Genomic DNA, 28,000 nt, shown 5'->3' with positions numbered 1-28,000 from the left:
TGCTCCTTGTCTCTGGAGCAGTTTTTTTTCTCTGGACCTGGGAGCAGCAAGGGACAAGGCAATAAGCTGGCGGAGCCGGGGAGCTGGGATGTAGTGGTGCGGCGTTCTGCCACCTGACAGTGGGTGGGGGACACTTGTCAAAGCCTTTTTTGCTGCAGTCAGAGCGTGCATCCCACCTTTTCTGGCTCACAGCCGAGCCACGCAGGGAGGGCAGGGGGATGAGGTGGGTGAATGGGGGTGCTTGCAACGCCTCTGTCAACTGTAGCTAACAAGTGGCGGCTTGCACACCCGGGCAGGCTGTGGTGACCCCGGGTAGGGGCAGCCAATGAGCTCCAGGGCCGTGGTGGCACCACCGGGCAGCCCGCCTGTCTTTGGCTGGCGCAGCCGCGGGAGGGGCCTGGGTCCGCCAGTCAGGGCTGCCGGGCCCTGTCTCTGGGAGGCCTGGGCAGATCTGCCGATCCATTCACAAGAGCCTGACCTGACTCGGGCTGCCACATTTTTAACTTTTTCAACCTCCTGGAGAGGAGGGCGGGCTGTGGGGGCGGTTGGTGGGAAGGACGATGGAAACAAACTGTTTTCCCAGGCTCTGGTTCCTGAGTGGGATCGAGCTCCAGGCTGGGGCCGGGAATTCTGAATGCTCTGCAGGCACATGGCACATTAGGGTGTGGGGACGATGTGGGAGAGGGAAAAGCAGAGGGCGATGGTCGTGGCCCAGATGCCCACCCAGGACTGGCGTTGGGGACCGCAGGGACCCAGCCTGCTCAAGTCCTGCAGCCCCCCAGCCACCGGAGCACCGCTCTGCCTGGATGCAGTTACTTCTGGAACAGCAGACCTAAGTGGCTGCTGGCCTGGGTCAGGGGTCGGGGGAAATTCAGGCTCATCATCTAGAACTCCTTGTGGCACAGGCTGGACAGTGTCAGCAGCAGCAGGGGCTTGTGCCCCCAGCCCCCTCCCTTAAGCCTCCCTGCTCAATGCAGACCCACCACGGCCAGTCACATAATAAACATATATTTACAGATGTACAATTTGAGAATTCTAATTGAAGAAATATAGCTTCCGGGGGATCCTTTAGGATCGATGTTCTTATTGCACATGGCTCAGCCCATCTAGGAACATCTACCAAGACCAGATGGTCAGGGTGTGGGGGCAGAGCACCGGGGCCACCGTGGGGAGGCACTCTGGCCACATCAGTTCTTATCATCTCTCTGGGCTGAGGTGGCCGCCTCATTGCAGGGTGGGACCTTGTTTAAAAACCAGATTTGACATTTCCTTACCAAACTTCCTTTCCCAGCAAGAATCCTATTTGTTGGGGGACTTTTAAAAAAAGAGCCGAGAGAAACTCTGGGAGGGTGGTTATCATCTCCTGGCTGGCAGCTTGGGGAAGTAAGGCTTTGGAAGACGGTGGGCTCAACGACACACTCACCGCCACAGGAAAACACGGTCATTCCAGAAGGCCCAGTAGAAACTGTGGGAATAAAGAAAACCTTCCTCCTCCCCCTGGCAGCAAGTGCTGTTTTGAGCAAAATCCTCATTTGAAGGTGAGGGTAAGAAAACTATTCTGGTTCAGGTGTATCCCTTGTCCAAGGTACAAGAGGAAGCCTGGTGGTCACATCCACAGCGGGTGAAGAGAGGCACCCATGGGCACTGACTTTTCTTCAGGAGTTGAGGAGGCTGCCCTGGGGTCCCGGCACCACTGGCTGACTCGGAGGAAGAACCTTCTGAAATCCTTGGTGCAGGACTTAGGAAAAACCAGTGGCAATGATGGAGCTGTGCCCTGTGGCACCTATAAGGCAAAGCCCACTGAGGGGCTTAGGGATGGGGAAGTGGTGAGGCAGATCCTGGCCCCCTCTGCAGGCCTTCCCTTCTGTGGGCAGGGGGCTGGAGGGCTCCTGGGCACCAGGACAAAGAGCCCACTAGTGCTGCTCAGAGGGAAGGGGTGGTCTCACCCAAGCAGGTCCTTGTCGTGCCTCTCCTGTGACTCAATACTGACCTGGTACCTGCCTCCACGGCCTGCTCCTCTTCAGGTTAACCGTTATCCTGAGGCCTTCACGGGTTCACGCTATGATTACTGCTGCCATCAAAACCAGGTTGGGGTTTCGGGGGGCCATGAAAAGCTCTGACGTGACTCTCCTGACACTGTCAGCTATAGCTAATGTCTAGGAAAAACATCACCAGGGTGCCTTCCCCAAACAGGCCTCATTTTCTAAAACATGGAAGAAATCAGCTGAACAACTTAACCAAATCCCTGCAGAGTTTAAAAAGTAGACTATATATATATATCTTCATATATGCCTATTTACATATAAATAGATATATATACATATACGCGCATCTATAAATTACATTCTATGGAGAGTTCTTTCTTCCTCCTCTCTATCCTTGGCCAGCGCCTTTGGCTTCTCCTGAGAGGTGGCTGGTGGTGGCTCCTGTGAGGGAGGAGAGGCAGCTGGGTGCCCCCTCCCCCAGCCCTTCCCACTGATATCTGCTGGGAGTTTTACATTCTACTTTCGTTGCCATGGTTTCTGTATCCTAGGAGAGAGCCGATGCGGAGCCTCCGCCAGCCCTGGGAGGGAGGGAAGCAGCCCCATGGCAGGTTTTCTGTCTGTCCTAAGAGCTTTCTGCATTTACTGGGTGAGAGAGAGGGCAGCTGTGCAGCGTTCGGCCTCCAATTCCATTTTAATTTTGTTTCTTTGTATGTCTTTCCTCAAATATACAGTCCATCACCTTGGCTCAGTGCGTGTCACCAAAAATTCTCCAGGGATTTCATAGTCTGGGGAGGAGAGTGGCAACAGTTAGCTCGGCAGTCAGGCGGCACCGGCTCCTCTAGCTTACGCCATACAAGTAGCCCCCCTTGCCACTGCGCCACTGCACCACTGCACTGTGCTGCCTGCTCGACCCCCACCAACCCCACCTGCGGTCTGCCCTCCTGCGGCGGCACAGAGGCAGACACAAATGGCCTCTAGGCAGAGTCAGCTGTGGATCCAGGCCGGGAGGACACAGGCAAAGGAGGGGGTGGACAGGGCACCCGCACAGAGAACCTTCACTGCTTCTGCCCACACTTCTCCGGGCTTGGCCGAAGTGGCCATTTCTGGCAAACGCTGGGAGCAGAGCCCAGCACCCCCATTCGCCGGGCTGTAGGAGGGAGCCTGCTACGAGCAACTCTCATTTCCCCTCCACCCGTCCTGTGCTGAGCGGCTGCATCTGACCCTGAACTCGTGACCTTCTGTTCCCTTCCTCAGACCGCAGGCGAGATGCCTGGGCAGGGCCGGATGCCTGTGGTTTCCATGCTGCCAGGTGTGGCGGCATTAGAGAGAGTGCCTCAGATCCCACCAGAAGGGGGTGGTCAGGGCCCGCGGCCCCTCCCGCCGCCAAGCCTGCCAGCTCCCACCCACCTCGCGGCTGCCTGTTCATCTTGCTCCATTTCCTCCTCGCTGGAGGGATGGAGGAAGAGGAGGGCTCTTGGCCCACCTGTTCCCACATGGTTCTTCCTGGTATCAGGCAGGCAGTGTGCGTGTGGGGCTCTCTTGGGCCCCACAATATGTGATGGCCTGAATACCAGGACACGGACAATAGTCTGCTGTGCTGGAGAAAGGACCGTGCTGACTGAAGGCTGGAGTGGACCAAGAAGCCCCAGGTGGCCCTCAGCAACAGTTTGGAGTTCCCACTCTGCCTGGCTCTGGGGTCCCCCACACCCCCGGAGCCAGGGAGTGAGACTGCAGGAGTGGGGGTGCACAGCATCGCTAGAGGGCGGAAACCGACCTTGGTTTCCTAGCAGGCCCCACAGCTGCCCGGTCTCTGGAGGCTGGAGGTCAGGCTGGGGACAGGAGTCTTTGCCACAATCACCAGGCTTCCTCCCTTTCTCCCCCTCCCTCCTCTGCCTCATGACCAGGGCCAAAGCTGCCAGGAGTTGCAGGGTGGAGGCAGCCCTGGCTCATACTTGGACCTCGGTGGCGTGGCTGGCCCAGGACTATCCATGCAGGGAGGCCTGCACCTCTGACAGTCGGCTGCAGCTGGGGGTGCTCATCTTCTGTGCTTTGTGGTACATATCTGTGTCGCCAAAGTAGCGGGCCCGGTACAGCAAGCCTTCCTCTGCAAAGCAATGGGACAGGGTTAGCGCACACCCAGTACCTCCTGAAGCCTGCGAGGAAGCCTGCAAGGACTGGAGGGCGGAGGAAGGCTGATACACGCCCGGGGCTTGGGCAGGGCTGGCTTCCCATTAGGAAGACCCTGGAGGAGCAGAGACTACAGTCCTTATGTGGGAGAGACTGACAGAGGTGCCTTTCTCTAGAATGCAGTGAGGCCAGCCAAGGTGAGACCCTGTCATCCTGGTCAGGCCTCCCCAGGGTCCCACAGACGGATCCAGGAGCACAGTCAGGACGGCCAGGGATCTATCCGCTCCAGTCTGTCTCTACACACTCACCTCTGGCAGCCAACACGCCAGGCTGATGGCAGTGATTTACGGGAACCTGAGGAAACCACAGGTGGCCCCTAGCTTCCAGCCCCAGGGAAACACAGGAGTGGAGACCAGCTCTTGGCTGGGAGGTGGCTTGGTGCAGGGCAGTGCCAGGGGCCGGGCCCTCAGAGCACAGGGTGAGCAGAGCTCTCTCCTCCTGCTTTCCAGCTTCATCCCCAGTCACCTCCCAAATACAGCCCCCATCTTCCCCCCACACTCACTCTGCTGCTTCTCCTTCCAGCAGTTGTTCCGGAGGTTGGCGATATAATCATCCTCCACATTCCGCTCGACTGTTTTGAGGCTGGAGCCTGTGTACTCCTCGGAGAAAGTGTCTCCCACATAGTAGACGACACCCAGGTGGTCAGTGACTCGCCTGTGGATGTGGCCCACGGACCTGGCCAGAAATACCAGGTTCAAAGTGGGTGCGGGTTCCCATGCCCAGGGCACTCTAGGGGGTGATGGGCCCCATGACAGGAGGCGCCGCACAGACCACACGAGTAGTTGGTTCCTTCTCAAACCAGAGCAGGGACTCGCACACTCCCTGAAAGGAGGGTCTGAGGAAAAGGCAGCGTCCTCCCACATACGTGGCCCAGACTATAGGACGCCCTGCCTTTAGACTCCTTCCTTACCACACTGCTGACCTGGGGCCTTTGAGGAGAGGCCCACCCTGGGGAACTGGGGACCTGGGAGGGAACCTGGGCTCCACCTCTGTGCCTCCATTTCCCCATTCATCCCCTAAGCCAATTGTTACTGAGGGCTTGCCTGCCTATCTAGGAGTTCCCAGTGTCGAGTTAAGAGGCTTAGGGACAAAATGACAGGAAAAGCTCCAGGGAGCCGTATCCTCCCAGCTCCAATCACAAGCTCTGTCAGCTGTGGGAAGAGCCTTGACACCCAGACAGGACCAGTGCTCTGGGGACAACAGTCCCTGCCCTAGTCCTCTGCTCCTCGTGTGTCTCCAGTTGCAGAGAAAAGGGCTGGCATCTGGCCACAGGGAGCCTGAGCCAGCGGCCAGGGTCCAGTGGACCGACTCTGCCCCCTGCTGGTTGAGAAGGGTCATTCCAGCTCCCAGCCAGAGGTGGCCACCTTTGGGGAGAGGGGGATCCAGCCACTGAAGCTGAGCACCCTGTGTAGCTGACCCTGGGCCAGATGCTGGACATCAATGAGGGGAGCTGACACCCTAATGGGTCACAAAACGTCCTCAAGTTCACTCCTGGCAGTTGAGACCAAGCATTCATTAAACAAATATTGTTGAGCATTTCTAATGGACCAGACATGTTATATGCATTATTCATTAATTTCCACAGCAGGTGGATGTTATAATTCCCATTTTATAGATGAGGAAACCAAGGTTACATAACTTGTTTAGGGTCACACAGCTTCTTAGTGGAGAAGCTGGGATTCTAAGCCATGCTTGCTGTGTCTGACTCTAGTGCCCTGTTCTTTCCATAGCCTCAGGAAGCCCAACCAGAACCGAGGAGCAGAGGTTCTTCATCAGGGTTGGCAGGGGAGATGGCCAGGAAGGAGTCACAAAGCCGCTGAAATTATATGCAAAACTCTGTGTGGATGTGTGTGCGTGCATGTGTGCATGTATTGTGTGTGTATGTGTGCATGTGTATCGTGTGTGTATGTGTGTGTGCGCATGTGTGCATAGTTCTAGGGAAAAGTTCTGTAGCTCTCGCTGCATTTTCTTAGGGGACCATAATCCTAAAAAGCTTAAGAGTCCTAGTTGAATAGAGAAAGTATATTTTATTGATTCGAAGCCAGGTTTCTGCATTATGATCGTGCACTGGCTGGATCAGGATGCGAAAGAAGGCCCCTAACAGGGCTGAGAATCTAAAGCCCCTTGTCTGCCCATGGCCCAGCCTCACCCATGTACTCACGGTCTTGGGCTCAGACTGTAGGGTGGACTGGAGACCATGAGCTGGCTGAGAGCTGACACGAGGATCAGGATGAGGATAGGCATTAGCTGCACAAACACCCCTAGCCCGCCCTGGAGGGAAGAGCCAATGTCACTCTGTTGGACCTGGGTGGGGTGTGGCGTCAGCCATAATCACCACCAGCTCCCCTAGAACAGTGGACCCTGGGGAGACATGACACCACTCTGCCATTCCCTCCACGAGGCTCCAAAATACAGGTGCTCCTTCACCTGACAGCTTTCCCAGATAAAAACAAAGCAGCAACTGGTGTGAAACACAGGAGGAAGGGAGATGTCTGCATTTACTTTTGAGAGCATGTCAAAAAAAAAACAGCAGCAAAACTTGCTTCCTCCAGGAGAATGGAAGGCAGGGCTGGAAAGAGACATGCAGTATATACAACTTTTTGAAATTTGAACCACACAAATATATTACCAATGTAAACATTATGGCCAGTGTGGTGGCTCATGCCTGTAATCCCAACACTTTGGGAGACCAACACGGGAGAACCATGTGAGGTCAAGAGTTCAAGACCAGTCTGGCCAACATACACCCCTATCTCTACAAAAAATAATAATTAAAATAAAATAAAAATTACCAATTAAAATTAGAAATAGCACTGGTCCTAGGTTGCAGAAAAAGCAAACAAACAAAAAAATAAGAATTAGAAATAAAAATTAACAAATTTATTCACTGTGTGATAATCTATGATGTTAAAAACTCTTCTGTTGTTAGATACAAAATAAAAAATCTTTGATCAGGGCAGTGGCTCATGCCTGTAATCCTAGCACTGTGGGAGGCTGAGGCAGGAGGACCACTTGAGCCCAAGAGTTTGAAAGCAGCCTGGGCTCAAACAACAAAGTCAGACCCTATCTCTACAAAGAATTAGCTAGGTGTGGTGGGGTGGGCATGTGGTCCCAGCTACTGAGGAGCCTGAGGTGGGAGCTTTGCCTGGGAGGGGAGGCTCCTGCACTCCACTCAGGGTGACAACAAGAGACCCTATATCAAAAAGAAAAAAAAAAAAAAAGAAAAGAAAAGGCTGGCATGGTGGCTCATGCCTGTAATCCCAGCACTTTGGGAGGAAGAGGCAAGTGGATCATGAGGTCAGGAGTTCAAGACCAGCCTGGCCAATCTGGTGAAACCCTGTCTACTAAAAATACAAAAATTAGCCGGGCGTGGTGGTGGGCGCCTGTAGTCCCAGCTACTCGGGAGCCTGAGGCAGGGGAATTGCTTGAACCTGGGAGGCAGAGGTTGCAGTGAGCCAAGACTGTGCCACTGCACTCCGGCCTGGGCGACAGACCGAGACTCTATCTCAAAAAATTAAAAAAAAAAAAAAAATTTTTTTTGAATAAATATTGTCAGAGCAAAAGGAAACCCCTTCTGCCTTGCCAGAATTTAAAATGTGCTGCAATTGTCCACAATATTTTAATTTTAGCCAACTAGCTGTTCTTTGATCTGTGGCATACAAAATGTGTTTGGAGCATTGGCTAGTTATAATTTTTATTAAAAATTTTTTTTTTGTTTTTTAAGATGGAGTCTTGCTCTCCTGCCCAGGCTGGACATGATCTCGGCTCACTGCAACCTCCGCCTCCCGGGTTCAAGCGATTCTCCTGTCTCAGCCTCCTGAGTAGGGATTAAAGGCACCTGCCACTATGTCTGGCTAATTTTTGTATTTTTAGTAGAGACAGGGTTTCACCATGTTGGCCAGGCTGGTCTCAAATTCCTAACCTCAGGTGATCTGCCCACCTCAGCTTCCCAAATTTTTGTAAATCTGTTTTTTAAAGTATCTTTTGGCTTTTTAGCAAGAAGAGTCGGCACCTATGTTGTCATCCTTTAAAATTCTCTCACTGGCGGAGCACAGTGGCTCACGCCTGTAATCCCAGCACTTTGGGAGGCCGAGGCGGGTGAATCACCAGAGGTCAGGCGTTCAAGACCAGCCTGGCCAACATGGTGAAACCACGTCTCTACTAAAGATACAAAATTAGCTGGGCGTGATGGCGGGCGCCTGTAATCCCAGTTAGTAGGGAGGCTGAGGCAGGAGAATCGCTTGAACTAGGCAGGCGGAGGTTGCAGTGAGCCGAGATCATGCGGCTGCACTCCAGCCTGGGCAAAACAGCAAGACTTCGTCTCAATTTAAAAAAAAAAAAAAATTCTCTCAAAAACTTGAGAGAAAATAGCTGAGACCCATGGGGAAAAAAAGAAGAAAAAGAAAATAAATTTCTCTCACAGAGTGTAACTTTCCATTGCTTAGAGGATGTCACTTTGGCCTTACCAGCGAGCGGCCTGCATGGAAGCCTAACATCACCCTCAAGCCTGGCTGCGGGTGGGGTTTCTGCATTCCACTCCCCAGCCAGACCAGCAAAGCCGCGCTCCCGCTGGCAAAGTGGAGCACGGCTCCCTCATGTAGCGCCCTCTGCTGTCACTCAGCAGAATGCAAGGGAGGCCCAGAGGGCTCCTTGGCTGAGAGTTGCGGGGACTCTGCTGGTCCCAGAATGGACAGTGTGGGAGGGAACTCCCTCCTCCAGGCCCCCTCCCTGGGATGGATCTGGTGCCCTCCCCACGCTGTTCCCGGCGCCTTCCTCACTCACGTCACCCTGGTTGTCCCTGCGGTCCTGCCTTTGCTGGTAGGTATAGCGCATGCGGCCGTTGCTGTAGACGTGGACGTTACCTGGGGGTCAGAGGGGCTGAGTCAGGAGCCAGGGCTGTTGGGAAAGGGAGAGGCTGGCATGCCATCCCCACCATCACCCCAGGGATACCTGGTTGTGGGGAACTTACTAGAAGGGAAGCCGCCGCCAAAGAACATGTTGAAGAGGTCTTCAGGGGAGATGTCGGCCTCAAAGCCGCGGTGGAAATCCCCGTGCCCATGGCCGTGCCGGGCCGCCTGGCTCTTGTCATCGCCAAACTGGTCATACTGCTTCCTCTTCTCCGGGTTGCTGAGTACCGCATATGCTGTGCCAATGGCTGGAGGGGAGGAGGAAAGGTCAGGCCTGAGGATCCTGGGGTGCAGGGAAGGCTCCAATGGCAGCCGAGTGCTCACTTTTCTCAGGTACCCAAGCAGTGCTTTAGGAAGCAGACATCCTTGGGGCGGGCAGGAAGCTTGGCCAGTGTGGGGAGAGGGCATGCAGGAAGACCCCTCAGTGGATCTGGGCAGCCTGGCTGGGTGGAGGGTAATACAGGCTCCTTGCTCTCTTCAAGACAATGGTCAAGCTTTGTCGATGTGCCAGGCCCCCTAGGAGCATGGCCTCATTTGCTTCTTTTTCTGTTTATTTTTTGAGGCAGGGCCTCACTCTGTCACCCAAGCTGAGTGCAGTGGGGCAATCATGGTTCACTGCAGTCTCATCTTCCTTTGCTCAAGCGATCCTCCCACCTCAGCCTCCTGAGTAGCTGGGACTACAGGCGTGCACCACCACACCCAGCTAATTTTTTGTATTTTTTTGTAGAGATGAGGTCTTGCCAAGTTGCCCAGGCTGGTCTCAAACTCCTGGGCTCGAGCGATCCTCCCACCCTTGGCCTCCCAAAGTGCTGGGATTACAGACATAAGCCACCACACTAGGTCAACTCATTTACTTCTAAGAACAACCCTATCTCCATTTCACCAAAGAGAAAACTGAGGCTCAGAGAAGTGACTGCCTAAGCTCACACAGCTTTAACATGTTACAGAGCTGGGAGTCAAACAAAAGCAGGTGTCTCTTGCTGCAAGTTCTCTCTCTGACTTTATGAAAACCACCAAAAACCTCTTTCCTCATTCTCTCTTGAGGTGCCCAACAAGATGGGCGTTCCTTTCTGGAGGTTCTGTAAATCTGAAGTCATACTCTGACACGCAGGCCAGACAGACACACAATATCCTTACTGTGAACTGGAAGGCAGCAGGAGCTGTGGGGAAGGGCCAAATCTCAGGGCTCTATGGAGACTCCTCCACTCCTGGTGATGTGGCCAGGGTGAGTCCCCCACTCTTGGGGGTCCAGGCCCCAACCACTATTTCCTACCTGGGCCTGGAGCCTCTCACCAGGGCCCCCTGGCCAGGACGGCTATGCCCTGAAGGATCCCAGCTCTGAGCTTCTCAGTCTCCCACTCTCTCTCCTCAAGCTGCCACTGTCTCCGAGGAGTGGTTCCAAGCCACATCTGATTCCCATCCTGAAACCCCTGGGAATAAGGAGGGCAAATCTTCTCCTCTGCCAATTCTGACCAGGCCTCAAGGCCAGAGCTGGCCTCTCAGTACAGTCGGAGCAGGTTGCAGGCAGAGGCTGGGGCTGGAGAAACATTCAACAGGGCTACCTTGCCTCCCTCCACTCCCACTCTCCTTCTCCTCCGGGGCTCCTGGGACACTGCACACCAGGTCTCAGAGTCTGCTCTGCCACAGGCTCTCCAGCTGGCTACGGTTGTGGGTGCAGCACAGCACGCACCCCGCCCAGGCCAGTGGGGGCTAATCACCATGCTGTTTCCCAAGGAGGTGGATGAAGCGAGAATGAGAGAAGGAAGGAGGACATGGTGGGAATGAGAGAAGGCAGTGATGTTTGGGGCAATGAGAAATTGCAGTGCACAGAGTCAGTACACGAGCGCCTGACAGGTTAAAAGAAAATGTAATGAATAAAGGGCAGCTTACGATTTCAGCCAGAAATGAAGCACCCACCCCTGAGCCAGTGGGCCCTGAAGCCAGAGACTGCCATGTCCCCACTGCAGGCCCCAGGTGTATAGGTATGGTGGGGGAGCTGGCTGTGGCTGCTGGTATTGAGGCGGCCACCAGGCCTGAGGCCCCTGACCTGGGGCTACCCTGCCCCTCAGCAGGGAAACAGTTACTCCAGTGGGCAGCTATGAGACTCCAAGACAGGGGAACACACACGGTGAGTCGCTCAATCACTGAGAATCCTTGGAGAAGCTACTAGAACTTTCTTGCCTCATTTCTACTACTGTAACCCCAGGAAATGCAGAGGAAGTAGGGGCAGGAATGCTGCTATTTGAGCTCTGACAAACTCTACATAGCCGGAGGTGGCTACTAGAACCTTTTTCCCAGGAAGCAGCTCCCAAGCCTGGGCAACTTGGACCTAAGGTCACTTCCTTCTGCACCCCACTTCCTGGGAAAGCTGTCTTGGTCCCTTACTCCCTGCCACGGACAGGAGAGGAACACACCGAAATGCTAGGAAAGCAGGGCCAGCTTACCTTTGAAAGCTTCAGTGGCACCAGGCGCGTGGTTCTTGTCTGGGTGGAATTTGAGGGCCAGTTTGCGGTAGGCCTTCTTCAGGTCCTCATCCGAGGCCCCTCTGCTCACCCCCAGGATCTCATAGTAATCTTTACATTGCTTGACCCTGGGGAGGGAGGAGAGCGTGGTAGGGGGTGCTCTACATGGGTCTATGTGAGGGGAGCGAGGAACAGGTCGTGTGGGGCGCACAGCTCTAGGCAGGCTGCGGGGGACCAACAGGGCAAGGCTGACAGCTCCTTGGGTCAGTTGTGTGACATCAGGGACAAGGGAGCCACAGTGTACGCCAAATGTGATGCAGAGCTGGGCAGGACCACAGGAAACAGAAGAACACTGTCTGGATTCTTGGATTTAGGAGGGCAGCTGCAGGGTTCGCCAGGCCAATATCTATCTCCCCCTGTTCTGCTGACAGTTTCCCCATGGGAGGAGCTCAGGAGGACTGTTGGTGTCCATCACCCAGGGTGGTGTCCCAAGCTCAGCCAACCGACTCTCCTGGCAATCTGAGTCTTTTTTTTTTTTAACTTTTAAAAGTTTTTAAAATTTTAAATATTTAAAGATAGAGACAGTGTCTTCTAATTGCCCAGGCTGGTCTCAAACACCTGGGCTCAAGGGATCCTCCTGCCTCGGCCCCCAAAGTGCTAGGATGACAGGCATGAGCCACCATGCCCAGCCCAATCTGAGTCTTGAGTGGGTAACATGAAGGCCAGAGGTGGCAGGTGACTGTTCATCCCAAGCACAGGGCCTAAAGAGACCCTAGTTCTCTTTCACCAATTCTTCCTCTCTGCGCCCCTGGAGACCTCCTGGTTCTTGGCCCGTTTCTAGGCCTTCCCAATCCCTCATACATCAGTTTCTATTGCCTACAACGGACCTTGCCGAGTCAGTGAAGTACAGATCTGGCCTACACTTTTATAACAGCAGTCATGCTCTGTCTCACACAGGCGGCCTCGGTCCTGAAGCTTGCCAGGAGCTGTGGGCATGACCCTGGGGGATTCCCAAGGCCAGCTGCTGGGAGACCTGGGGAGAAATGGGAGCTGGGAATGTCTAAGCCTGAGGAGCCTTGGCTGGGTGGTCGCTGGCCTGGTAGCCAGCTGCTCTGCATGGGGCCTGCTCACAGTCACGGGGCAATAACTCTGCCTCTGGTCTCCATTCTACCCCACACAGGCTCTGATCTAAAAGGGTTTTTGTTGGGTGCTGGGCTGTGGGTTGGGGTAGAATCTGGAGGGGGAGACAAGGCTCCATCTCTGTTGACAAACAGAGCTGTGTAAAGACGCCTGGGGCCTGCCTGGCCAGTGGCAGAGGAAGCCGGCAGAGTCAGTTTTTCCAGCCTCTGCTGTGGGTCATCTTGGCAGGAGGGGTGGTGAAGCCCCAGTTCCCACACTGTATTCCTGGGCCTTGAGGGAAATAAGGAGAGGTCCTGGTGAACCTGGACACTTGGACCTTCTCCATCCACCAAGCCCCTCCCAGGGCCCTGTGCAGCCCACAGGCAGATGGGAGGTGGAGGACATGCTCCAGGAAGCCTCTAGACGTCCCCAATCTCCCCAGGCTCTGGTCCCTGCCCACCCGTCTACCTTTTCACAGCTGCAACCTGTTCTGCAGTGTAGCCTTTGGTGCTCTCTCCTCCAGCTTCACCGTTGGCCGCGGGGGCACTGGTCCCACCTGCTTTCCTGTGGGTGGCATGGGTTGTGTCTGTGGGTGAGGGTTGGTCACCGGCAGTCTGTGGTTTCTGGTTGAGGGACTCGATCAGGGCTGTGCAAGGCAAGGAAACTATTCAGGGCTCCTGCTCCAGCAGGCTGCGTGCCTCGCCGAGCGGCCTGCTGCTTCCCACTTGCTTCCCCTCCCAGCAAAGCCACCAGCTCCTGCCCTGATTAGGCCTGTGGGTGCTAGGGGGGCAGTCATCCACTCTCTTGAAAGCCACAGTCCTTAAGAGTAGGCAGGATAGGCTGGACGTGGTGGTTCATGCCTGTGATCCCAGCATTTTGGGAGGCTGAGGCGGGCAGATCACCTGAGGTCAGGAGTTTGAGACCAGCCTGGCCAATGTGGTGAAATCCCATCTGCATTAAAAATACAAAACTTAGGTTGGGCGCAGTGGCTCACGCCTGTAATTCCAGTACTTTGGGAGGCCGAGGTGGGTGGATCACGAGGTCAGGAGATCAAGACCATCCTTGCTAACACAGTGAAACCCTGTCTCTACTAAAAATACAAAAAGTTAGCCGGGCGTAGTGTCGGGCGCCTGTAGTCCCAGCTACTCGGGAGGCTGGGGCAGGAGTATGGCGTGAACCCAGGAGGCGGAGCTTGCAGTGAGCCCAGATCGCGCCACTGCACTCCAGCCTGGGCGACAGAGCGAGACTCCGTCTCAAAAAAAAAAAAAAAAAAAAAAAAATTAGCCAGATGTGATGGTGGGTGCCTGTAATCCCAGCTACTAGGAAGGCAAGTGGTTGCAGTGAGCCAAGATGGCGCCACTGCAGTCCAGCCTGGGTGACAGAGTGAGACCCTGTCTCAAAAAAAAAAAAAAAAAAAAAAAAAAAAAAAAAAAAAATCCGGGCGCAGTGGCTCACGCCTATAATCGCAGCACTTTGGGAGGCTGAGGCAGGCAGATCACCTGAGGTCAGGAGACCAGCCTGGCCAACATGGTGAAATTCCATCTCTACTAAAAACAAAACAAAACAAAAAAAACCCCCAAAAAACAAAAAGCATTTAGCTGAAGATAGTGGTGGGTGCCTGTAATCCCAGCTGTTCAAGAGACTTGAGAGGCTGAGGCATAATTGCTTGAACCCAGGAGGTGGAGGTTGTAGTTAGCAAGATTGTGCCACTGTCAGAGCAAGGCTGTCTCAAAAAAAAAAAAAAAGTAGGCAGGATAGAGGTCTTTTTCTTTTTACATGAACAAAATTATGTTAATAAAAATTGACAGAAAATCTACATAATTCATGGATAAATCTGTAGTAATTGCCTTATTTTCCAGATAGTATACTTACATATACATTTCTTTTCTTAATAAATTTAGGCAGAATTCTGATATTCTGATAGTCTTCCAGAAGCACACTTGGTTTTATTAATAAACCCTATAGTACTTTATTTAGAGTTATTTTTTTGTTTGTTTGCTTGTTTGAGATACAGTCTCACTCTGTTGCCCAGGCTGGAATGCAGTGGTGCGATCTCAGCTCACTGCAACCTCTGCCTCCCAGGTTCAAGTGATTCTCATACCTCAGCCTCCTGAGTAGCTGGTACTATAGGCACGTGCCACCATGCCTGGCTAATTTTTTTTTTTTTTTTGACACGGAGTCTTGCTCTGTTGCCCAGGCTGGAGTGCAGTGGCATGATCTTAGCTTACTGCAACCTCCGCCTCCTAGGTTCATGCAATTCTCCTGCCTCGGCCTCCCTAGTAGCTGGGATAACAGGCTCCCAGTACCATGCCCAGCTAATTTTTGTATTTTAGTAGAGATGGGTTATCACCATGTTGGCCAGGATGGTCTTGAACTCCTCACCTCAAGCAATCCACCCATCTCGGCCTCCCGAAGTGCTGGATTTACAGGCGTGAGCCACCATGCATGGCCTAATTTTTGTATTTTTAGTAGAGATGGGTTATCACCATGTTGGCCAGGCTGGTCTCGAACTCCTGACCTCAAATGATCTGCTCCCCATCGGCTTCCCAAAATGCTGGGATTACAGGCATAAGCCACCGTGCCCTGCTAGAGTTCATTTAATACTGCTTTAGGCCGGGCGCGGTGGCTCAAGCCTGTAATCCCAGCACTTTGGGAGGCTGAGACGGGTGGATCACGAGGTCAGGAGATCGAGACCATCCTGGCTAACCCAGTGAAACCCCGTCTCTACTAAAAAAATACAAGAAACTAGCCGGGTGAGGTGGCGGGCGCCTATAGTCCCAGCTACTCGGGAGGCTGAGGCAGGGGAATGGCGTAAACCCGGGAGGCGGAGCTTGCAGTGAGCTGAGATCCAGCCACTGCACTCCAGCCTGGGCGACAGAGCGAGACTCCATCTCAAAAAAAAAAAAAAAAAAATACTGCTTTGATTGCCATTTCTTTCAATGTATTTGGTTTTACTCTGCTTTTTGCTTTTATGAATCTAACTTATGAATCCATTTTTTTCTACTGAACTCATTCAAATCTGCAAATATGTTTGCATTGCATCACATTTTGAATAAGTAAAATATTCAGTCCACAGCACTATGCCCTATTTTTACCATTTTTTTTTTTTTCAGACGGAGTCTTACTCTGTTGCCCAGGCTGGAGTGCAATGGCATGATCTCGGCTCACTGCAACCTCCGCCTCCTGGGTTCAAGCGATTCTCCTGCCTCAGCCTCCCAAGTAGCTGGAATTACAGGTGCACACCACCACGCTGGCTAATTGCATTTTTAGTAGAGACAAGGTTTCACCATGTTGGCGAGGCTGGTTTTGAACTCCTGACCTCATGTGATCCACCCGCCTCGGCCTCCCAAAGTGCTGGGATTACAGGCGTGAGCCACTGCACCCGGTCAACCCTTCAGATTTTTTTTTTTTTTTTTTTTTTGAGACGGAGTCTCGCTCTGTCTCCCAGGCTGGAGTGCAGTGGCTGGATCTCAGCTCACTGCAAGCTCTGCCTCCCAGGTTCACGCCATTCTCCTGCCTCAGCCCCCCGAGTAGCTGGGACTACAGGCGCCCGCCACCTCGCCTGGCTACTTTTTTTGTATTTTTTAGTAGAGACGGGGTTTCATCGTGTTAGCCAGGATGGTCTCGATCTCCTGACCTCGTGATCCGCCTGTCTCGGCCTCCCAAAGTACTGGGATTACAGGCTTGAGCCACCGGGCCCGGCCCAGATTTTTAAGATCTCAAAGTAGTGAGTTTAACAGACTTGGCATGTTGAGTGCCAAGATGGGCAAAGTACCCTGCAAAGGGGACCCCACTTAGCAGGACCATCTGTTTCAGGTGGCATCAGTAAAGAAGGCTTCCTGGAGGCCTTTGCTTAGCTGTAAAGAGGAATAGGGGAAATGAGTTTGCCCAAGGGGGACAGGGATGGTATGAGACCAAAAGAAATATCTGCTGTGCTCATTACTTGCTATTTTTCACATTTTTCAAATGGCTGGGCATGTCAAATGGCCTCTTCAATGTCTGGAGTCTATACAGGACATTAACCATCACCCTCGGCAGCATCATGGTTATTGAAAACCAAGCCCGGCCAGGCGCAGTGGCTCAGACCTGTAATCCCAGCCCTTTGGGAGGCCGAGGCAGGTGGATCACAAGGTCAGGAGTTCAAGACCAGCCTGGCCAACATGGTGAAACCCCATCTCTACTAAAATACAAAAATCAGCCGAGCGTGGTGGTGGGCGCCTGTAATCCCAGCTACTTGGGAGGCTGAGGCAGGATTGCTTGAACCTGGGAGGCGGAGGTTGCAGTAAGCTGAAATCATGCCCTTGCACTCCAGCCTGGGCAACAGAACGAGACTCCATCTCAAAAAATCAAAAATAAAAACAAAAAAACCCAAGTCCACTGGGCGTGGTGGCTCACACCTATAATCCCAGCACTTTGGGAGGCTGAGGCTGGTGTATCGCCTGAGGTCAAGAGTTCGAGACCAGCTTGGCCAGCATGGTGAAACCCTGTCTCTACTAAAAATACAAAAATTAGCCAGCATGGTGGCAGTCGCCTGTAATCCCAGCTACTTGGGAGGCTGAGGCAGGAGAATTGCTTGAACCTGGGAGGCAAAGGTTGTAGTGAGCTGAGATCATGCCACTGCACTCCAGCCTGGGCAACAGAGTTCCAGCCTGGGCAACAGAGCGAGACTCTGTCTCAAAAAAACAAAAACAAGCAAAAACAAGCCTGTGGTTCCTGCAGATTAAATGAGGAAGGGCCCAAGTCTCTGGCAGCAGGTCCCTATGTCCATTTATTCCAGGCACAAAACCAGCTCTCAGAAACCCGTCAGGCCTGGGCCCCCGTGCCCTGGGTAGTAAAATCCTAAAGCCTCTGACAAGCTGACCAGCTGGGAAAACAGGCATCTGGATCACTGCAGGGATCCAGCATCCCTCTGTGCTGAGGAGGGACAGCAGCACATCCCAGAACGGTCCTCTGCTTCCTTCAAATACGCCAGGTGCCTGCTGGCCTGAAGACACCATGCTGGGTGCCACACCCACCAGTGCAATGCACTGAGGTCTGACCCAAGGGGCTGAGAGCCAGTTTCACTGGGAACAGAGTATGGGGCTCCAGTGGAGCACTGCTGCCCTGGGCTGCTGCTGCCACACTGCGAGCTTGTGTGATCTTGCTGAGTCTTCAATTGGGAAATCCAAACACAGGAGCTTACAGCTGGGGTTGCTCTGAATAAGGGAGGTAGGCTCCTGCAGCAAACCCTGACAGGGTGCCTGGGGAGGAGTAATAGCAACAATTATTTTTCTTACCCAGTGATGTGTGTCAGGTGGGTACCTTCACAGTGATCTGCATGTATTAGTTCATTTAACTGCCACAGCAGCCTCCACTGTAGGAAGAGGGCACTGTGGCAGACTGCTGCCATGACCACACAGCTGGTTAGGAGGCAGAGAGGGCTTTGAACCCCAGGACGTCCAGAGGGGCCTTTGAACCCCAGGATGTCAGCTCCAGGATCTATGCTTTCTTTTTTTTTTTTTTTTTTTTTTTTTGAGACGGAGTCTCACTTTGTCACCCAGGTTGGAGTACAGTGGCCGGATCTCAGCTCACTGCAAGCTCCGCCTCCCGGGTTTACACCATTCTCCTGCCTCAGCCTCCTGAGTAGCTGGGACTACGTGCGCCCGCCACCTCACCCGGCTACTTTTTTGTATTTTTTTAGTAGAGATGGGGTTTCACCAGGTTAGCCAGGATGGTCTTGATCTCCTGACCTTGTGATCCGCCCGTCTCGGCCTCCCAAAGTGCTGGGATTACAGGCTTGAGCCACCGCGCCCAGCCGCATGCTCTTAACTATGCTGCTATCCTGGGCCGCACATGTCTGATGGAGTGGGGGTGGGGATCGGGGACAGAGATCCAAGCAAAAGCAAAGAAGAAACATTAAATTCAGAAAGGCCCAGATTGAAATCTCAGCTCTGCCATTCCTAGCAGTGTGACCCTGGCTGATCTGTGACATCTCTCTGAACCCGGTTTCCTCACCGTCGTGGTGGAGAATGAAATGAGATAATGTGTGTAAGCACCTGGTGCAGAGTCTGACAGAGAGTGAAGGTTCAAGGCTGATGAAGTGTCTGGCCATGGAAGTGGGCTGGCCAGGGAGGTGAGGGGACCTGTGGTGGGGGGTGGGGAGGAGGAGGGCTGGGTAGCGGGGGAGTTCTGAGGCTCAGGAAGGCAAAGGCTCAGCGCTCAGCAGGCTCCGGACCCAGTAGTAACCATGAGATTTCAGGCCATCCTAGATACCACGTCCATGCCAGCTACCAAGGGAATGGCAAGAGAAACCAAAAGATGAAGAGATATTGGTCAGGACAGGGCAGGAGGAGGAGGCAATAGGCTGTTTCCTAGAGCTTTTCAAGAAGTTCTTTATTTCAGTTCCTCTGGAAGCTCCAGTGGCCCAGGCTGAGCCTGGCAGATCCTAAGGGCAAAATAACCAGTTATTCAACTGCCAGAGATGAGCAGGAGCACTAGCCAGGAGATAGGAAGGGCTCTCTCTCGCACCTCTCAAAGAAGATTCTGGAAGCTTTTCAGGGCAGTTACAGGGAATCAGCCACTCTAATTTCCCTACAGTACAGAGAGAGCCCAAAGGAGAATGGGGGTGCCCTGGGTCACATGGAAGCCTTCGGCTTGAGTTGGAAATTAAAGATTTCTGGTTGCTGGCAAGTAGGGTCTCTCTTCTGGCCTGGGGGATGTGACAGCTTCACGCTTACATCCCTCATGGCACAGAGGCTGACAAGCAATGTCACAAAAGGAGACAGAACAGCTTAATGTTACCTTGGTTCTGTCTCTTCTCAGTAAAGCTGGCAGACCTAGAAAAGGAAGGGAACTCGGTAAAAGAGAACAGAGCTGGGGTGGAGAGGCACCTGAGGTGGAGCTGAGAGGATTCCTATAGCCAAAGCCACTGAACCCAGACTAGAGAGTTGACTTGGCCGGGCGGTGGTTCACACCTGTCATCTCAGCACCTTGGGAGGCCAAGGCAGGAGGATGGATTGAGCCCAAGAGTTCGAGACCAGCCTGGGCAACACAGGAAGACCCTGTTTCTATAAAAATAAAACAATTAGCCAGGTGTGGTGGCATATGCCTGTGGTCCCAACTGTTTGGGAGGCTAAGGTGGGAGGATCACTTGGGCCCAGAAGGTTGAGGCTGCAGTGAGCTGTGATTGCGCCACTGCATTCCAGCCTGGGCAACAAAGTGAGACCCTGTCTCAAAAAAAAAAAAAGTTAGACTCCCCGACAGGTTCAAACCCAGCTCTGCCACATGCTAGAAGAGTCATCTTGGACAAGGTAACTTAGCTTATCTGTGCAAAACTCCATCTCCATCAAACAGGCTAAAAGAGGAAATGAGTGAATGCTGGCAAAAAACTCAGCCCAATGCCCAGCAAATATACAATGTTGTCTCTGACTGTGACTTTGTTAACAGGTGAGTAGCTGAGTTTCTGGGCTCTATGTACCTATGGTGCTTATAGTGAGTCAGAAAAAGGCCTGGGACTGGAGACGGACAGTTCTGGGTCTTTGTTGGCTAGCCATGTGGCCTTGCCAGGTTATCTGGGTCCTCAGTGGAGAGAAGATCCCTACTCTCATAGGAGTGCTCTGAGGGGTAAATACGATTCTGTGAAATACAGGGAATGGAAGAGGGCTGAGTGCACGGTGGGGCTCATGAAGGTTGACTGACTTGAAGGGAACAACCCCACCCCGGACTTTACCAGCACCAGAATATCTCTCACTCCTGGACTCTGAATGCAGAATCCCTCAGCAACCCATCTCCTTTTCCTGTGGGCTGGCTTTCCCAGCTTGGCCTTCCTGACTTAGCCCAGAGCCAGCCATTTCACAGAACGTCTGGTAGCCTGAGCTGCAAGGAACCTCAGGATCATTGCAGCCAATCCTCTCTTTGTATGCTGGGGAAACTGAGGCCTACAAATGCTCTCATGAGCTCCCTGGGAAACCTGGCACCTTCCACATTTGTTACAAAGCCTTAGTCAAAGCCAATGGCTACCAGGCTGCCAGCTGCTGGATAAAACTCCCAGAAAGGACTGACTGACTGGCTCCACCATCTCTAGTCTGTGACCTCCCAGCTTAGGGCTACTGCTCTGCAGTTTAACTCAGTGCCTCCTCGTCCCACCTCCTGCAGCAGGAGTTTCAAGTCCCCTCACATCCTTTTTGCTGCAAAGGCCAACAGTGTGAGGTCCTTCACCCTTTCAAGGTTGCTCTGAGCCTCCCCTCTCTGCCCTTCCACCTCTCCAAGACCATCCTCTCCCCATGCTCTCGATCCTTCCCTTTTCATCTCTCAACTTGTCCTTTTCCCATGTGGTGCCTGCGGCATCACACAGGGCTGCTTGCCACCTGCTGCCATACTTCTCCACGGCTACCTGGCTGCTGCCCTCTCCGGGGACTGCCTCTTCTTGTTGCTCCATCTCACTCTGTTGCTTCCTCTGCCTTTGCCTGTGGGCTTGCCATTGTGCCTGCAGCAATTTTCTCTCCATGGTCTACACTTTCCCACAGTGACCTCAGCCATGCACAACTCCAGTGAGCTCCAGGGAATAGACGATACCACACTTTCACCTGTAACCTAGAGTGCTCTCCTGAGTTCCAGGCTGACAGCTCCTTTGGCCTGTCCCACTGGCACCTCCCACTCTGCTCATCTCTTCCCATCCCAGTTCTTCACCCTGGTTTCTTCCTGGTCACAGGGGCTTCAATTCTGATCCCCCAGCATCCCATCTGATTCTCCTCTGCAGCCCTCTCTCACACAGGCCTGGTGCCTCTTTTCCAGGGACCTTAGCCTTATCCATACTGCCTTGTCCCAGGCCCTCAGAATAGCCAACCTGCTCAAGGCAATTCTCTCTCGTTGGCTTCCTACCTTGAGTCTCTCTTACCTCTTATTAACCCTTCATGCTGTTCTCTTTTAACAACAGCGCCCTTACCTTATTCCTGCTATCAAAAACCTCAACAATTTCCTCAGTAACTACAGAATAAGGTGAAAATATCTTGGTCTGGTAGAAAAGGATTTTTATGATCTGGCCCCATTTTATTTTCTAAGCTTAATCCTCTCTGTATACAAACTACCATCTCCACTGCCTCTAAATCTTGCTATACTTTGATCTCTTCCCCCGAATCTTACAACTTTCAGCTCCCCTGACTTCTCCCAGGATGCCTTTACTCAAGTCTCACACCCTCCTCCAAAGCACAGTTCAAATGCTAACTCCTGTCGTCCCCAAAGCATTCCCTCGCCGTGAGATAACATTATTTTTATGCACTTGCTACAGCACTCACTACACTGCTTATAATTTAATGTTCAGGAGATTGTCCTCCACACCTCCTCCCCACCATCAGACTGTGAACCCATGGATGATGGGGACTGATTTTTTCACGCCCGTCCTTAAGCCCTCAGCATCAAACCCTGGGCTTATTTTTTGTTTAATCACAGTTCTGCCTTGTAATATTTATTTCTGTAAGTTTGTCTCTTTCACTAGATTATAAGCTCTTTCGAGGTGAGGGATCACATTTTACCAATCTTGCCAGCACCAAGCAGAGGACTTTGCAAACAAAACAAAACATAAATGATCTTCAACAAAAGTCTGCTGCATTGAATGAGCATCTGGGATAAGCCTAAACCCAAAGCAATAGACTGCCACCTAATATATCTGTATTACTCCCCCTGGGGAGGCAGGGAGCCCAATGGGTAGCCCTGCCCTCTATTTTTGAAGTAAGATCTTTCCCTGTCCCAGACCTAAACTAATCCCAGGTCCTTGTCAGCTCAGTGGAGGGCTGCAGATGGTAAAGTTTACACAGATGCATAAGGCGTATAGTCTCATAGTCTTTGAAGAAAAGCACAAATATGACAAATATGCAGGCAGGTGATTCTTCTGTCTCAGCAAATTCCAGAGCCCGAGCCCGAGAGAGGACACTCCTTCAAGCTCCTGAACTGGTGCAGGGGGCCTGCTGACAGAAAGATCCCCACAGGCCCTGTGGCCCATTCTTTCTTGGCTACCAGGTCCTGAGCCCGCAGCAGCATCAGTGTCAGGCAGAATTCTGACAGCTGGAGGGCCCACGCCCCACCACAGAATACGAATTAATTCATAGGGAGGCTCCTCCAGCAGGTTACCTCAGGTGTCCTGACAAATACAGCCCGAAACCCTCTCCAAGGGGAGGCAAACAGGCCAAAGATCAACCTGCAAGAGTCTGGAGGGAGGAAAGTTCAACAGTCCAGGCTACCTCTTCTACCAGCCTCCCGCTTCTCAGTCTCATCAGGCGGGCAGGGCCGGTTAGGAGGCTGACTGCTGTTCCTCAATTTCATTTCTTTTCTTTCATAAACATTTACAGAGTCACAGAACTTTCCACTTTCTAGCTGTGTCATCTTGGGCATCCCTTACCTCAGAGATTTTCCTCACCCATAGAATACAGATAATGATCTTTGCTCTGCCTCCCTGACTGGCAGGCTCAAGTAAGAAGGCACAGGCGAAGGAGCTTCCTAAACTGCAAAGCCCTATGGGTATTATTGCCAATCACATTATCTGCTCCAACCCTCTAATCTTCCCCAGGAGGAAACCCAAGCTCAGGAAGGTCACGTGGTAGCCGTCAAGATGAGACTGGGGCCTTCGGAGTGCCTGTTATTCCCTGACGGTTTACTAAGTGGTGATCACAAGCACCACCCGGTGTCTTTCTCCCCTCTAGCTTGGATTAAGAAAAACTCCTTGGAAAACTTAGGTTAAAGGAAAAAGAAAGGGTTCCCGGGTGAAGCGAGGTGATGAGTTGTAAAGCCAGCCTCACTCTTCCCTGCCTGGCTCAGGAGCCTCCTGTCCAGGGTCACTCAGCAGCCTCGGCGTCCACATAGCCGGCTGCCGCTGGACTCTTGCGGGCGATGGAGGGCTGGGGTGGCTGAGACCAACACCTCCCACCAGGCCACACACTCCGAATCTCATCGTCGGTAGGAGTGAGGCAACCGGCCTCAGGACAGACCGTCGGAAGCGGCGGACTGGGGTGGGTGTAAAGGCCGGCTTGCATTTTGGGAGGGTGGTCCCTGACCCTCAGCCCGAGACGTGAAAGGCAGTGAAAATACGGAAGCGCCTTTCCCTTGCGCTCGAAGGACGGAAGTCTCTCCCTGTCTAGCGCCCATTCTCTCCCTCAAAGGAGTTATGTTTATTTTCCTGAACTATGATACTTCCCAGGCCGGCTACTGGCCTGGGCCACCGAACGGCCCCTTGGGAAAAGTAGTTCGAGTTCACTTCTAGGTAAGTTCCCTTCGTCCTGGCTGCCCGCGCGTTTCATTCTCGGAGACCTCAAATCCCAGCAGATTCCGCGAGCACCCCTAAAGCTGAAGTCCCGGGCGCCCGAGTCTCCAGATGGCTCGCATCCCGCAGAGGAGCGCGAGGGAAAAACTACGCCTCCCAGCAGCCACCGCGCGCCTCAGTGCGCAGGCGTAGCCGCGCCTCGCCACCCCTCCCCCTCCTCCAACTGCTCCAGTCGGTCCGTTCCCGTGTTCCCCCCATCAGTTCTAATGTCCCCAGTCTCTCCGACACCTCACACTCACCGCGAACTCGCGGCGTCGGGTACAGCCGCTGTGCCTTCTCCAGGAAGCGGAGCGCCCGGTCGGGCTGGTTGCTCTGGATGGCCTTGAGGGCGATGCTGATACAGCGCTCAGCTTCATCCTTGTTGGATTCCATGGCGGAACCAGAGCGCGGAACCAGGGAGGGGGAGGCCGGGCGAGCGAAGGGCTGCGCCACCCGCCGGCGCGTCGCGGGCAGGCGGGCGCGGAGTGATGACATTAACCCTCCGCCCCTCCTTTCCCAAGATTTGAGCGAGGGTGGAGGCGCTACCGTATGTTTTCTAAGAAAGGGACGGCTGGCTTAGGTGTCAATAATGGTGCATGCCCAGATTCCATGTTCCGGAGGTCTTAGAGTTGAGTATGCACCAACCCTCTAATCTTTCCGAGGAGAAAACCCAAGCTCAGGAAAGTCACATGGTAGCCGTCAGGCTGAGACTGGGGCCTTCGGAGTGCCTGTTATTCCCAGACGGTTTACTAGGTGGTGGTCTATATACGTAACGTAACTATATACGTTTCAGACGAAGGTTATTATTTATTCACTGAACAGATATTGAGTGCCCACTGTTTGTCAGGCATGGTTTTATGGTTTTATGGGATACAGGGGTGAACAAAACAAAGCCCCTGCTCTCATGGAGCTTACATTCCACTGTGTGTAGGGTTAGGGGAGCTCTGTAGATATATTCAGAAAGTGATAAAAGCGATGAAGAAAAATTATAGAAAACACAAGGATAGAGAGTGGGAGGTGCTATTTTAAATAGTGCGATAAAAGAAACCTCTCAGAAACTGTCATTAACAGGTACCAGAATTCAGGAATGGTAACAAGTAGATGTGACTGGAGGAAGGGCGGTCAGGCCGAAGGAACAGCAAGTGCAAAGGCTCTGAAAAGGGAATTTTCTTGGTGAGTTATAACAGGATGAAGAAGGCGAATACACTCTAGGGAGCATAAAGATTCTCCTATAGGCCGGGCGCGGTGGCTCACGCCTGTAATCCACACTTTGGGAGGCTGAGGCGGGTGGATCACTTGAGGTCGGGAGTTCGAGACCAGCCTGACCAACATGGAGAAACCCTATCTCTACTAAAAATACAAAATTAGCCAGGCATGGTGGCACATGCCTGTAATCCCAGCTACTCGGGAGGCTGAGGCAGGAGAATCACTTGAACTCGGGAGGAGGAGGTTGTGGTGAGCCAAGATCGTGCCATTGCACTCCAGCCTGGGCAACAAGAGTGAAAGTCCATCTAAAAAAAAAAAAAGAAGAAGAAAGAAAACGATTCTACTACAGAGTGTAATCCAGTTCTATCATTATCCTGTTCTTCGAGGGCTACCACTCCAGTGAAAGCAATCTTGTGAAGGTTGCCAGTTACCTCCACATTTCCGAATCCCCTAGTCATCTGTCAGCCCTTACATTGCTTGGCCTTTCGGGCAGGATTTGGTAAGAGGCTACTACAGTAATCCGGATGAGAGTCAGGAAGCTACTATTATAATACAGGTGAGAATTAATGGTAACTTGGATACGGGTGATGGCAGAGGTGGTGAGTAGTAGTAAAATTCTGGATACATTTTGAAGATAGAATGACGCAATGGATGTGGGCTGTGAGAGAAAGAGGATTCAAGGATGATTCCAATGTTTTTGGCTTGACAACTGGAAGAAGAGAATTTCTATTTACTAAAATAAGGAAATGGAAAAGACTATAAAAGGAGCAGTTTGGTGGGGGAATATTAAGTGTTTGATTCAGTTTATGATGCTTTTTAGAATCAAGCAGAGATGTAGACTAGGGTGTTGTACATTTGTAGGGTTTAGGCAAAAAGGAGCTGGAAATAGAATTTTGGGGCCAGGCACAGTGGCTCACTCCTGTAATCCCAACATTTTGGGAGGCCAGGGGTGGGAGGATCACTTGAGGCAAGGAGTTTGAGACCCGCCTGGGCAACAGAGTGAGATCCCATCACTACAAAAAAATAAATAATTAGCTGGGTGTGGTAGTACATGCCTGTAGTCCCAGCTACTCAGGAGGCTGAGGTGGGAGGATTGCTTGAGCACGGGAGGTCAAGGCTACAGTGAGCTGCACCAAGGAAGTGAGTGTAGATGGAGAAGAGCAGAAGTCTGATTACTGAGCCTCACAAAATCCCAACATTTAAAGATCTGGAAGAGGAGGAAAATCCAGGAAAGGAGAATGTGAAGAAGCAGGTTGTAAGGAAATGAGTAAGCCAGGTGTGGTGGCTCATGCCTGTAATTCCAGCACTTGGGGAGGCTGAGGTGGGAGGCTCACTTTAGCCTAGGAGTTCAAGACCAGCCTGGTCAACATAATGAGACCCCCGTCTCTACAATAAGTTTTTTAGGGAAAGAGAGAGGGAGGGGGGTCAAACTTATCATATCCTATGGAGAGGCCAAGCAATGTGAGGACTGAGAAATGACCAATGGATCTGGCAGTGTGGAGGGCAGTGTTAACTTTGACAAAATTGCTTTTATCTATTTCATTTTATTTTTTGAGACAGAGTCTCACTCTGTTACCCAGACTGGAGTGCAGTGGCACGGTTATGGCTCACTGCAGCCTTGACTTTCTGGGCTCAAGCAATCCTCCCACCTCAGCCTCCTGAATAGCTGGGACTACAGGAGTGCTCCACCACACCTGGCTATTTTTTATTTTATTTTTTTATTTTTAAAGTTTTTTTTTAAAGATGGGGTCTCACTATGTTGCCTAGGCTGGTCCCAAACTTCTGGGCTCAAGTGATCCTCTCACCTCAGCCTCCCAAAGTGCTGGGTGTGGGCCACTGTGCCTGGCCATAAAATTGCTTTTAGTGTGTGGTAGGGGTGAAAACCCAACAGGAATGGATTCAAGAGAGTAAAGATGACTGGGCGCGGTGGCTCACACCTGTAATCTCCGCACTTTGGGAGGCTGAGGTGGGTGGTTCACCTGAGGTCAGGAATTCAAGACCAGCCTGGCCAACATGGTGAAACCCCATCTCTACTAAAAAAATACAAAAATTAGCCAGGTGTGGTGGCATGTGCCTGCAGTCCCAGCTACCCAGGAGGATTATGAGCCCGGGAGGTCGAGGCTGCAGGGAGCCGTGGTTGCCCCACTGCACTCCAGCCTGGGCACAGAACCAGACGCTATCTCGATAAATAAATACACACATAAGAAAGAAGCAAGGCCGCAGTCTCCTCAGCTATATATGCTCCTTGGAAAATTCTTTCACATCCAACCTTCCTTTCCATTCCCATTTTTCCCTTTCCAATGCAAACCCTTACGACTCCATGCTGGCCTGTTACAGAGCCGCCTTGATAAGACAGGCCTACACTTGGAGAAGTAGTTCTCTACAAATTGATAGGCCCCTAATGTGTTCATGGATAAATGCCAGGATCCTTTTCAAACAGCCTCTCTGAGGTTTGTTGACCTAGCACGACAATTTCCATCTTCCTGTCTCCCGCTAAGCATCATGAAGTCTCCTCTTCCATTTCCTATCATGAGGCCTGTCTTCTGCTGACTACAAGATACAGTCATGTATCACTTAATGACGGGGATATGTTCTGAGAAAAGTGTTGTTAGGTGATTTCATCACTGTGTGGACATCATAGAGTCCTTATACAAACGTAAGATGGCATAGCCTACTACACACCTAAGGTTTAAGGTATGGCCTATTGCTTCTAGGTTACAAACTTGTACAGAAAATTACTGTACCAAATACGACGGGAAGTAGTTGTGTATCTAAACATAGAAAAGCACTGTGCTATGACCTTATGATGGCTATGAATGTCACTAGGGAATAGGAATTTTTCAGCTCCATTATAATCTTATGGGA

At 52.2% G+C, this 28,000-nt stretch overlaps 1 protein-coding gene across 3 annotated transcripts; it reads right to left on the bottom strand.

Annotated features, from left to right (window-relative positions):
- Window positions 1-992: 992 nt before the first annotated feature.
- On the bottom strand, window positions 993-24,408 carry DNAJB12 (DnaJ heat shock protein family (Hsp40) member B12). Of its 3 annotated transcripts, none has more exons than XM_007963111.3 (9): window positions 24,190-24,408; window positions 13,129-13,306; window positions 11,524-11,669; window positions 9,142-9,327; window positions 8,955-9,034; window positions 6,334-6,443; window positions 4,675-4,847; window positions 3,938-4,089; window positions 993-2,770 (listed from the first exon to the last, which is right to left on the bottom strand). In XM_007963111.3, the coding sequence occupies exons 1-8, from the start codon at window positions 24,320-24,322 to the stop codon at window positions 3,968-3,970; spliced, it is 1,128 nt and encodes a 375-aa protein (XP_007961302.3). In that variant the 5' UTR covers window positions 24,323-24,408; the 3' UTR covers window positions 993-2,770; window positions 3,938-3,967. The 3 variants fall into 3 exon arrangements, with proteins under 3 accessions (XP_007961302.3, XP_007961303.3, XP_007961301.3); XM_007963112.3 differs by having other exon boundaries at window positions 3,944-4,089; XM_007963110.3 differs by having other exon boundaries at window positions 3,992-4,089.
- Between the last annotated feature and the right edge of the window lie 3,592 nt (window positions 24,409-28,000).

This window comes from Chlorocebus sabaeus, chromosome 9 (genome assembly GCF_047675955.1).
Source record: "Chlorocebus sabaeus isolate Y175 chromosome 9, mChlSab1.0.hap1, whole genome shotgun sequence".
Taxonomy (NCBI): Eukaryota; Metazoa; Chordata; class Mammalia; order Primates; family Cercopithecidae; genus Chlorocebus; species Chlorocebus sabaeus.
This window is presented reverse-complemented; position numbering and strand designations above follow the sequence as displayed.

Coding starts and splice junctions, on each gene's coding strand:
- DNAJB12 (XM_007963110.3), bottom strand. CDS start 24,322: ATGGAATCCAACAAGGATGAAGCTGAGCGCTGTATCAGCATCGCCCTC. Junction 4,848..6,333: donor TACAGTCTGAGCCCAAGACC/GTGAGTACATGG, acceptor ATTTCTGGCCAG/GTCCGTGGGCCACATCCACA. Junction 2,771..3,991: donor GCTGCAGCCGACTGTCAGAG/GTGCAGGCCTCC, acceptor TCTCCTCCCCAG/ACTATGAAATCCCTGGAGAA.